This window comes from Colletes gigas, unplaced genomic scaffold (genome assembly GCF_013123115.1).
Source record: "Colletes gigas isolate AHSC1104 unplaced genomic scaffold, ASM1312311v1 Colletes_gigas_Sc00049, whole genome shotgun sequence".
NCBI classification, from domain to species: Eukaryota; Metazoa; Arthropoda; class Insecta; order Hymenoptera; family Colletidae; genus Colletes; species Colletes gigas.
The window spans coordinates 205,776-218,873 of NW_025106678.1; the positions used below are offsets into that span (position 1 = coordinate 205,776).

Genomic DNA, 13,098 nt, shown 5'->3' on the forward strand with positions numbered 1-13,098 from the left:
CATTTTAATTGGAAAAATCTCAGCAGTCCATTGATACTAGTTTCATAACTAATTTGACGTATATACATAATTTGTATGTTTTACTATAACTGATTAGATTTGCATCGTGTTTGGACTCATTTTAATCGGGAAAACCTCAAGAATCCATTGGTACTAATTTGATAACTAATTTGATAACTAATTTGACGTATATACATAATTTGTATGTTTTACTATAATTGACCCGATTTGCATCGTGTTTGGACTCATTTTAAGCAGGAAAACCTCAGCAGTATATTGGTACTATTTTCATAACTAATTTGACGTATATACATGATTTGTATGTTTCACTATAATTGACCCGATTTGCATCGTGTTTGGACTCATTTTAATCAGTAAAACCTCAAGAATCCATTGGTACTAATTTGATAACTAATTTGACGTATATATATAATTTGTATGTTTTACTATAATTGCTCCGATTTGCATCGTGTTTGGACTCATTTTAATCAGGAAAACCCAGCAATCCATCGGTACTAGTTTCACAAGCCTACGAGAAAATGAACAAAAACCGAAATTTTCGTTATCGCTTGACAATTTCTTTGACTCACGGCGACCCTTTGAAGTCTATCTCTACCTCGCTTTCTGCCATTAGATCTGTTTTCTATCCTTTGGCTAGGGTTAGACGTCGAATCTGCGACCTAGTGGGGTTCGTTTAAACGTACGCTATCAAGTTTCGTTCGATCAAAGCGGGCACCGTTGCTCGAAGTTCCATCGCTAGCAGGAGCGTTCGTAAAGAGTAAGCGCGTGTGGACGGGGCTTTACGCTCGTCTGAGCGTCGTGTCCGTTCCCCTCTCGTCCCTGTAGGATCCCCCACCCCGATGGTCGGCGTCCATCCCTTCAGTGGCTCGGCAGCGCGCGTTCGATACACGGAATCGCCTCGTGGTTCTCGGAAGGCAGTAGACTGTCGTCAGCCACGCCAGACGGCGCACTGCTCGCACACTCACTGCTCTTTCGGAGATACTCGCCCACTGGCTCACCCACGGCTAGCTGTTACCTCGCTGTCGCGACCTCTCTCTCTCCGGCTGCTGGCAGCAGCAGACTCGGCTTAGCGGGCCGCCAGTTACGCAACAATAACAACGCTGTCAGGAGGTGTAGCATGCGCGTGCTGTGCCACCTATACGCCGACGAACGACCCTGGAACGACGAGCTACCGATTCGTCGTCGTCGCCGCCGCCGCTTCTGCTGTTACTGCCACTGCGATCACTTGTTGAAAACCCGGTAGGAGAGCGCACATCCGTTTCGCAACGCACGCCACACGCTACCGACGATACTTCATTTGGTGGGAACAGACTGTGGCGGACGGTAGTGGTGGCGATCAAGGAGGAGCATGGAAAGTGCGTGCAGTGCCGTCGAACGGGAATTATGTTGCAGGAAGAGTGATGAGTTGTAACGGAGTAAACGTGGTGGGAAGCGATTCAGAGTACACGGTGCGGTGCGAGTGGCGCGGATCGACAGCTCGATACGCGACACGCGTCCAGAGATCCGAGCTTATGGACGATCGTGTCGATTCCCTGACGATCAGGCCGACGATGAATGAGCGAGAAATCGTAACGCCACGGTGCAACACAGCTGTCCGCTCGGAGCGCCGTCCCTGTTGGCTCTAGACCCCCGACGATCGCAACGAGGAAACTGATTTCTGCCAGTACGGGGTAAACGAGGAAGAGAAAAAAAGAAGAAGAAACGGAGTAGGATACTTGTTGATGCGAGACCGCCCGAAATACGGTTCCGCGGTGACGTCTTTGTCCAGGGGATCCGCGCGAGAGGAGAGGAGGATCGAGGAAAGAGATCTATCGTTCGGAGCGAGCCACGAGGTGCACGTCCGACAGAAGTACGCGAAGAAGTGGTACGCGAAATACGTCGCGATTAGGCGCCAATGACGTCAGGCAAGAGTCGCGAAGACGCGTAAGAGTCGCAAGGGGAATTCGTTTGTGGAGTTTGCGGTGCGTTTACCGACACGGTTCGAGCGTCGTTGTGTTGGGTGATATTACTGCTGGCAGTAGTAACCGTAGTAGTAACAACACCAGTATCTGTCAGCAGTGTCGGTGATGGTAACGGTTGTGTAGTGGGCTTGGTATCGGTGTTGCCGAACAAGTAGTGGGGCTAAAGGAGACCCCGGTGTGGAATTGCTGCGTGGTCCGTCGTGGTGGCCAATTATATTTTCTACGTGTGTGCTTCGCGGGCAATGACTAACTGCTCGCCGTTAAATGTGTTAGTAGGAGATATCGTCGACGGACCCGTTTCTGCGTTGGTGTTGCCGTCTACGTCAGCACCGGTCGGACGGGATTTGCATAGCAAACAGATTGACGCGCTGGTAAGTGGATAACGAGAGAGGAGTCGCGACTCTGTGTCCCACCACGTACCAAAGAGAAAAAGATAGTGCGTGTGCGTCTCTACGTGTTGGCCGTACGGGCTCCGTAAGAAAAGAAGAAAGAGCGAGTAGAGCCAAGAGACGCAGACGACGGGGCAAGTGTGGAGCTTAAAATAGAAGAGTGACTTCGGCTTAAGTACAAGCCGGGGGGAACGGGCAAATAAAGAGTAACCGGAGAGGGTGTCTCCTTTCCGATTTTCTTCCAAACAAAATGATTATTGTGCTTCTTCTGTGATACGTTTCTATATCCGGCGGTAATCGTGGCCCGTGGTCCGTGATTCGAAAGCAGGCAACACACATATACACACATATATAGTATATACGCATAGGATATAGGTGATAGAGTGAAACGGCGAATGAAAACAAATTTCGAACGGACGGGGATCGGTTATCGCATCGGGAAAATCGGTAGTAAGTGTTTCTGTGATAACAACGTGGTGCAAGCAGGAGGGGGGGTGGAAACGAGCCGCGATTCTCTCCCACCTATATCCCCCCCTCCCCGTCGGTCTGACATCTTTTCATTCTCCGCGGAGACTGCGGATTATTGTAAGAGAGAAGCTTCTGCATCACGGTCTCTCCTACGATGGATCGTGACTCGCGTTCGTATTCTTGCGGAGGCTGCGAGAGGACCGAGGGTCGAGCTATGCCGATGGAGTAACAAGTGAGCGGCGAAGCGGCGTTGCCATGACGACAGGTGAACCATGAGCTACTCCTCTCTCCTCTCTAGTAATCTATCTCTCTTTCTCACCCCCACCACCACTTCACATTTTACCCTTTTTATCCTTTCTTTCCTTTTTATCAATCCTTCTCCCCGACCGTCTCTTTCCCGCGTATGAATTCTTTCCTCTCTCGGAATCTCCTGCTCGCTGTCCCTTTCCATTCTTTCACGCTTCTCCGTTTCCCTCTTGTTTCTCTCCCCCCCACCACCTCGCTACGGGTACGTCTTCGGGCCGATTCTCGCAATTGTGTCCCTCTTCCCGTCTCTGACCTCGTATATTTACAGGATACCGTGCGACAACAGTGTCGTTCGTCTTTTAACTTCCCGCCATAAACCGCATTTATCTACCTGTCTCCGCTCCCCGGCCGCCCTTACTCCCCTCCACAATACATATCTTTTATCTTTCTCCGTATTCGAGCGCTCCGTTTCTTTCTTTTTTCCACGGACGGTCTTCCCTCGTACGTAGCCGATCCCCCCACCACCACCACCTAGAACGAGTCGTGTAATCTCTCGCGCTCGCTCGCACTCGCTCACGCTTGGCGAGAGCGCTCGTTGAACGCCGTTGTAGCATGCTTAACGCGTAGGCCGCACGATATTCCAAGTACGCTTGGCTATTTTCATGCTACACCAGAAAGACACCTAGCGACGCGCCGACCCGAGCCACGCCGAGCCGAGCCGAGCTTGCGGCTGGCTCCGAAACGCCCCGAACGGCGTATAAATCCGAAATCGGACGATCGGACCGACCGGTCGGAATCCCTGGAATTTATTCTCGATTTGTCCCGACCCTCCAGCGCAACGGGCATCCACCGGACCCGCTCACAATTTTTTCTCTCGCCGGTCACCGAAATGCTCGGACACCATCTTGACGTTACATCTTAACGCACTCCGATTCCGGGAGATCCGTGCTCCGAACGTACGCTACCAGTTCTAAGCTACCACGGTTGATCGAAGTCGATGTTTGGGACTGTTGGCTCCGGAATGAGAATTGGATAGATGAAAACCACTCGCATATTCTATCCATTTGCTCTGACTGTAATGTAATAATTGTTATGGAGAATTGTTTCTCCAGAAGGTTATTTTTTTGAGACAATTTTTACAAAATGAAAAGAGATATTGTTAGGTTTCTAAGAAAATATTTAAGACTCTGTGGAAGAAAACACAATCTTTCTGAGGTCTGGGTTAACCACTCCCACATTTTATCCATTTTCTCTGACTGTAACATAATAATTGCTATAGAATTTCTCCACAATTTTATTTCTTTCTAAAATCCAAATTTCTTTCCAAAATAATGTGAAATAATTGCTAATAATCAAACTTTAAAATTTTCAAACTGTGGAAAATACACAATCTTCGAAGGTTAGGTCTGGGTTAACCACTCCCACATTTTACTCATTTTCTCTGACTGTAACATAATAATTGCTATAGAATTTCTCCACAACTTTATTTTCTTAAAACAACTTCCACAAAAAGAAAATAGACAACTAAGTTTCTAAGAAAATCCAAATTTCTGTCTAAAATAGTGTGAAATAATTGCTAATAATCAAACTTTGAAACTCAGTGGAAAAAGACAATCTTCCTATAGTCTGGGTTAGGTCTATCCAAAATAGTGTAAAATAATTGCTAATAACCAATATTTTAAAACTCAGTGGAAAAACACAATTTTCCTGGAATCATTTTGAAGGTTGAAAAATTAGGAAAATTAGCTACGTTATTAAAGCAACCATTTTGAAGATTGAAACCTTTTACAACGACCCTCTAAAAAATTTATTTATCTCCAATGGGGGAACTGAAGTACCCAACAACCAATAAGTATCAAAACTTATATTTCTACAAAATGAGATTTTTGTCTTTATTTTCTGATTTGTATGAAAGTAATCAACTTCTAAATCATGTTCCAAAGGAACTGCGAGTTTTATTAGATCAAACGATGTGGTCAATCCTTCGTAAGGTCTGCCACTAAATGTAAGCAAAATGAAGGAGGATCTACTAAAAATTTAATTTATTAATAAATTTAAAAAAAATTTATATAATTATTAATCTATAATTTATTTTTTTTTCTATAATATAACTAAGATATTTATATGTAATAGAGTAAATATGCAACATTTTTTACTATTATTCCTTGCAGGATAAATGCCCCATGCGTATTCCAATACAGATGTTCCTCATTCAAAGTGGAATAAAACATCAACTTATAAGGTCGTCTAGAAAGGTTTCAATCTTTAAATTCATGGTGGTTTTAATTGCTCCAAAAATGTGAAAAACTTTCCTCGTGGGTGTATAATTATTTACATAAAAAAAATGTTTGTTATAAATAAATAGTTTCTCGTTAATTTTTTCCCCAATTAGAGGCCCCCAGTATTTTTAGTAATCGTTGAAAAGGGTCATGGAATTTTCATTTGTTTCGACTCTTTGTTACGCGAAATATGTAACATTACACGTGTAAACATTCATTTGCCGTGAGAGGCGAGATGCAAGAAAATAAAGTGTGCACGGAGACGAGGTGTAGCCGAAGTGCTATTTCTAAACTCAACCTCAGGATCGTAAATTTCTTCGACGTTTCATATTGCAGAGTCGCGATGTTATGTTCGCCAATTGTTTCCTACCGATGCAACGCATTCAACGCGAGAAACAATTCTGTTGTTGGTGATATGGCAATAATAAAAACGTGCACAAAATTTCAATTCACCCCAACATTGAAGTATGAATTTTGGAGCAGAAACGTTTATCAAGTTCTTGCTTATTACCCATTGCTAATATACACATATCATTATTATTAGAAACTGTGACACAATGGAAAATTTTTAAGAATTCCAGAAATTTTCTGCGATTAAAACATTAATCATCGCGTTGTTTGTATCCTGTATGTCTTATGTAAAACACAGTAGCTATGGGTCAGTCATAAATTCGGAGCAGGTTTCCTATACGGAACGAATTTTCTCTTTACTCCTATTTCTTCCTGGTGGCAACCATAAGAACGCAAAGATCTCGATTCAAATACTTAATTCGAGCATCAAAATTTATTTAAAACTCCAATGTTTACCTAGTATCAATAAATTGATAACTCCTCACTCGACATTGCATAAAAAATTTAGTCAATCTTATCGATTGTTTTTGCCCATTTCTGGCTTTAAACAGATACAGATGCACGAAAATTCTTCGTTTGCTCGTGATCGATAGTATCTGAAAGCTGTGCAAAATTTACTTCAAATTGTATCGTTAATTGTCGCTTCATATATTTATTGTTATTTGTGGAAATAATACTTGAAAATTTGTTTCTCAAATAATAGTCAGAATGAGTAAGATGTAACAGTGTGTTGCTAATGTATCAATATCTTATTGTAATAAACTCTAAGTGAAAACATAATAAAACTGTACATTAGAAAATTTGCTTTAGCTTTTAACAAAATTCGTTCTTTTTTAGTCATCGAAATTTCGGGAGTATCAGCAAGAAATAATAATAATATAAATGCTATATATTAAAAAATCAATTATGATGACTAATTAATAAGCAACAAGTAATTTGCTTCCTAGTGTCGAGTAAACCACTCAATTGCAAATAGATTTATCTGCTTTTCGTACGAAATACTTTGCAGTATTGTTTCAAAAATAGATTATTTCTTAAGTAGCCCAGTAATTTAAGTAAACCACTCAATTGCAAATAGATTTATCTGCTTTTCGTACGAAATACTTTGCAGTATCGTTTCAAAAATAGATTATTTCTTAAGTAGCCCAGTAATTTAAGTAAACCACTCAATTGCAAATAGATTTATCTACTTTTCGTACGAAATACTTTGCAGTATTGTTTCAAAAATAGATTATTTCTTAAGTAGCCCGGTAATTAAAAAATTTGATTTGAAATTGCGGAAAATTAGAAGCGCAACGATACGTCGACGGTTGTACATCGAGGCCCCAATCGTCGAGAGTCGCATGTTCGCGGAAACGGAGAACAAAAGAAAAGCATTCTTCGAGAAGTCCCAACGCGATAAATCTTGTATACGTAGTGGAAGGCAGAGGAGTTTCCCCAAGTTCCATTACGTCGACGCAAATACACGTGTCATAGATCTTCTAAGAACAAATTCCATCCGGTATTTATAGGTTCGTGAAGCAGAAGAAATTTTTCTGTTCCAAGTTCCACGGCGCGTTTCAGCGCACGGATTATTCCTATCGAAGAAACGGGGCAAAGAAAGTCGATTAAAGTCGCGATACTGTTTCTTCACGATAATTCTGAATGAATGCGATTTGTTGACGGATTGTTCATTGAGTACCGGGAACGCGCGCGCATTGCGTGCACGAAATTCCACGCGATCTTTTTTTGCCCCGACGATCTATTAAAGGAATTCGATTAATGCGTTCCGATAATTGTCCATAGTTGCGCGAAACCGAGAGAATTCTCGTTAATGATTAGCAACTTCCGCGAAGTAGCGCCGTTGTTTTCGACGTGACGCGATCAACGGGAAGAAGTTTCGGAAAATCGTTCGCGGAAATTCGTGCGACAGCTGCGAAACGTCGAGATAAGAGTGTGTACTAGGAGGATTTCACGTATCGTCGCCTGTTTCAAGGAGCGTCGCTTTCACGGAATATTGTACAACGTAAATAGTCGAAAATTACACCTCCATTCGCCGCTGAACTCCAAAATCTAAACGAACATGCAAGAATTTTCATTTTAAATTGACAAACATTCTCAAGTGCGTTTAGACCAATTTTATAGAGCTGATTGCATAACATAGGAAAATTAAAAAATATTTTATACTTCTAGACATTTTTATTTATTTTTTAATTTAAAAACATTTGAAATTTAATGATAGAGATTTTATATAAATTATATCGATGGTTGTAGGGGAATGAAAATTTCAGTATAGAAGCTCTGCTAATTTTCCAAGACTTTTTTTAGCTGACAGTATCCTGTACTAATTTTAATTTTAAGTAAAGTGACATTCTCAAACATACAACGTAGACATTTCTAAACTCGAAAATCTAAACGAACATGCAAGAATTTTAATTTTTAATTGATAAACATTCTCAAGTACGTTTAGACAAATTTTATAGAGCTGATTGCATAACATAGGAAAATTAAAAAATATTTTATACTTCTAGACATTTTTATTTATTTTTTAATTTAAAAACATTTGAAAAATGACAGAGATTTTATATAAATTATATCGATGGTTGTAGGGGAATGAAAATTTCAGTATAGAAGCTCTGCTAATTTTCCAAGACTTTTTTTAGCTGACAGTATCCTGTACTAATTTTAATTTTAAGTAGAGTGATATTCTCAAACATACAACGTAGACATTGCAACGTGAAACCGATAATTAACATCGAGGAAGTACAAAGTCCTTAATCGTGTACCGTGTTTCAGATATTGCATTCAGAAATTTTTATTCATTTTGTACGACGGAAACGTTTCAAATTTATTTTTCCTCTATGCTCACGAGGTTTACAAGAGAATAAAAATGCCAGCATCGTTCGTTAATTCGAAGCAGAAGCTTTGTTTATTTTCTGTAGCTTCTGGATACTCAACACTTTGTAACATAATTTTAATTGTGGGCGGAAAAATGTTCTTCACTTTGTTTCGAATATCGCATTCAAGAGTTTTTATTTATTTCACGCACAACAATTTGTTATTAAAGCCAACTTTGGCCTATTTCTGATAACTAAATATGTGGTGTATACTTTCTTTTGTTTAAAACTTCGCAAAAGTTTGAAGGAACACATATTTAAATCCAAAGGGATAGATCAATATAACGTGCAGTAATTTTAATTTCCATTTGGAATAATATTATCTACAGTTTATTGGAGTAAAATCAATAGAAACACTGATAATCTCTACTCGTCTACTTTATTTTAAATATAGTATCCAAGAATTCTTCTTTGTTTTGTAATTAAAATTTCATTATCATTAATAGTAGAATGTTTAGAATATCTATTACCCTGAAAATAGATATCGAAGACAATTATTACAAATTTATTTTGCAAGGGATTTTCGTTCAAAAATCCAAGAATTCTTTTTTATTTCGTAATTAAAATTTTATTATCATTAATAGTAGAATTTTTAGAATATCTATTACCTTGATAAGACAATTACTTTATTTCCAGTCTTACTTAATATGGGACAAAATTTAATCGAGCGAATTTGAAGGATATTTTCGTTTAAAAATCCAAAAATTCTCCTTTATTTCGTAATTAAAATTTTAGTATCATTAATAGTAGAATTTTTAGAATATCTATTACCCTGATAAGACAATTACTTTATTTCCAGTGTTACTTAATATGGGACAAAATTCAATCGAGCGAATTTGAAGGATATTTTCGTTTAAAAATCCAAAAATTCTCCTTTATTTCGTAATTAAAATTTTAGTATCATTAATAGTAGAATTTTTAGAATATCTATTACCCTGAAAAGGCAATTATTACTTTATTTCCAGTATTACCCAATATAGAACAAAATTCAATCGAACGAACTTGAAAGGGATTTTTGTATAAAAAATACAACTTCAAATCGTTTTAATTTATTTTATCATCTAAATGCACCCGTAATATTTTGTAACGATATCTACAAGCACTATTATTCGAAAAATAAATGCATAACGTTGATTCCAAATGGGACCAACAGTGGTTCGAGCCTGTTAGAAGAGAAGCAGGTTATAATAACTTTAACGTGTGACAATTTTAAGCCACTTAAGTTATTACGGTACGATAAAAGTAATTTTCCCCGAAAATAAACGGCCCGTTGTAAATTCGCCCGTCGAGACGCGAAATTAACGTGGACGTTGACGGAGCAATCGAATTTATTTGACCCGATGTTAAAATTTACTCGAACGGCCGGGGGGACCGGCGTCATAAATCTAGAGAACTTCATTACATTCGTTCAGTGATACCATAAAGCGGTTACGGCCTTGTAATAAGCTTAAAAGGATTGAATGCACTCGCTTTTCTCGTCGAAACTACTTTCGATCTTGTAACTTTGGCGGCTTCAACGGACCGGCACAATTCTCATTTTGCTGGTGTAGTTCAGTTCCAACGATAAGCGATATTACGCACACGTTGCGTAGAAAGGTAAATTACAGCTACGTCTATCACTCCTTATCTCTCGTTTTCTCGTTTCGACCCCGTATTATTTTCATCGCGGATGATCAACAATGGCGCCAAACGAAATTCTCTCGTGGACGATCGATCTATTGACGTCGGGCTAATATTATTACGGAAATCGATCGCGAGAACCTTTTCTATCGAGAGTACGAGCTTTCATGTTAAATTATTCTCAATTTCGTCAACGATTAAGAATTATTCTGGGAACAATTGAGGAGAAGAAACGATTTAAGCCATCGAGCTCCTAGCCTTCAATTACTCGACTTTATCCAGTAACATTTAAAATATCACTGTTATATTTTACTATTTGAAAGCTCTATTATTTAGTTCGAATATAGGGAAAGTGTTAAACAATAATAATTCACTGTAGCAGCAAGTTGAAACACTAATTCCTTTTTTTTAACAAGTTGACTAAAAGATAGAATCAAAAAGAAATATTATATTTGCAATATTATATTATAATGTACATTACGAGGTACTTGTGGTTACTCAAAGTACAGTTATCAATTATAGACTTAATATTGAATGCATGGGTTTAAAATTGATAACAAATAATTAAATAAACAAACATATTATTACATTCAAATGCAAAGTTGCCAAAAGACACCTTTTGGTCGAAAGAGTATAAATAATAAATATTGTAAAAATTCGTAGATATTCAGCAATTATAAGCGGCGAAGAATTTCTGTAAAATTGAGTCCCTGCAGTGTCGACGACGTTGGAATTGCTCGGTGGAAAGTTTTAATAATTGGAACGATCGGGGAACAAAGTCTTCCGTTCAAATGTCACGGTATTTCCCATAACGTATTCGAAACGATAAAGCCGTTGCACGTATTAAGAGAAAGGCAAAATGAAAGATGCCTTTCATTTACGACGATAACGAGTAAATTACTCGTAAACAATGAACGATTCTCGACGGTGAATGTCCTGCGATATTCCGCGCGCGGGACTCGTGACCTAATCACCCATTCACAAGTAGTACCTACTTCGTCATTGCCGTGCATTGAATGCTATTAAGCCGCGAACAAACCGGAGATTTGTCGTGAAAATCGTTAATGATTATCCGGAGGAGCCGCTATAGTCGGGCCGAGCACAATCGGCCGTACCCAAGGCCACTTCCCTAACTCTTTGAGTCACGCGAAACGCGACTCTCCGTTTTAAAAATGGAGGACGCGGTGGCCGCATATTTACGCGGACTGTCGGGAGATAGAGCCACCGAGTAGCCAAAAGGTGGCGGACAAAACTTATCGCTCAAGTCTACCAAACTTAAAAATTTGTAAAAAAATTGTATGGATATTAATTTTATCATAAGTGTAAAACGTTTTCGACTGTTTCATTTGAGCCATTCTTAACAAGATTCGACGATGTTGGTTATTGTTATTGGAAATATTAACTCCTATTCGAAAACGTTGGACACTCACAATGAAATTCTCGACTCGATTGAAGCAAAATAATTAACTTAAAAATGGTCAGATAACTTAAATAATTTCGATGCTCGACACGTTGACATAAAAAATGTACAATTTTAGACAATCGTAATAGTCTAAGGTTTGTTATAGAATTGATTTTCCGCGAATGAAATATTTTTTAGTTCTTCAGTGAAAACTACTGCCAAAGAGTGAAAGAAAGGCTTCCCAGTACTAAACGAACGTGTGAAAATTCATTAAATAAACGAGTCTGTTACGAAAGAGTGATTTCTATATTTGGCGCATTTCATAACATTCCACTGGAACGTTCCTTGGAAATTCGCATGATCGACGGTGTTCTACTTGCGATATATAATTTTATAACGGTGAAAAACCGACCGCTACTCCCGTTGTCGAAGACTAGGAATAAAGAGCGAAGCTTTTTAAGATGCACGTATATCTTTGGAGTGTCTCTGTGACGTTTAGCAGCACATAATCTTCGAGCGTACTTCAGTTTATCGTGGAAATTTCCTGGTAAAATCGGTCTTCGCGCTGGCCTCTAATGGCGCTCATGTTCACGGTAAATTGCAAACTCGCAATAATTCCCGTCCTCGATCGGGAAATTCGTCGAATTTAAGACTGAGATTGAAAAGATTTCGAGAATAATTGTTTCAATGTTTTATACATTGGTTCTAGTTATGAAAAACCTCAAAGATATCATCAAGGTGGGGTAAAAGGGGCACTTACCCCGTTCTTGGGAAAAAATGGCCGAAAAGTAGCGTCGAAAAAGACGGAAAATCGCAAACTCGCAATAATTCCTGTCCTCGATCGGAAAATTCGTCGAATTTAAGACTGAGATTGAAAAGATTCCAAGAATAATTGTTTAAAACTCTTATACATTGGTTCTAATTATGAAAAACCTCGAAAATATCATCAAAGTGGGGTAAAAGGGGCACTTACCTCGTTTTTGGGGAAAAAGGGCTGAAAAGTAGCATCGAAAAAGATGAAAAATGGCAAACATTCGATCCCACATTGATTATTGATTAAATATTGTATATTATATTAAAAAATAAGTAACAAAAATTGATAGACTATACTCCCCCTATTCTTTGCAATGTCACAAATCAGATAATATTAGCAATTTATTAGATGTCTCGGTATTCCAAATATGCTGCACCTCCTCAGCCTAAGTGGAAACAGTGGGCAGTGGACAGACACGTCAGACTTATTCGCGTACCCGAGAAACTTTCAAATCCAATTATCTCGAAAACGAAGCCCCCAAATGAACAAATTTTACTGTTAATTTTTGAATTATTTTTCGCATAGAGTCATCCCTCTTCTCGATGTTCAAGAATATTATATAGTAATATATGAAAAAAGTGCAAACTGGTTTGGAAAATAAGTACTTGCTTAGGTCATCATTAATTTGACCGTTTAAGGGATGATAATAATTGTTCCTCAAATTCTATGTC

General features: G+C 38.9%; 1 protein-coding gene across 4 annotated transcripts in view; it reads left to right on the plus strand.

The window, feature by feature from the left end:
- The first annotated feature begins 478 nt into the window (after positions 1-478).
- The window catches only part of LOC122403346, a 48,325-nt gene continuing 35,705 nt past the window's right edge, over positions 479-13,098 (plus strand). For 3 of the 4 annotated variants that reach the window (XR_006259614.1, XM_043406827.1, XM_043406828.1), the window contains exon 1: positions 479-3,104. Coding sequence is in view for 2 of the 4 variants with exons in the window: in XM_043406827.1 (XP_043262762.1) it covers positions 3,095-3,104 (10 nt within the window). In the remaining 2 variants the exon portion in view is untranslated. The remainder of the gene's footprint in view (positions 3,105-13,098) is intronic. The other variant, XM_043406829.1, reaches the window with a different exon arrangement.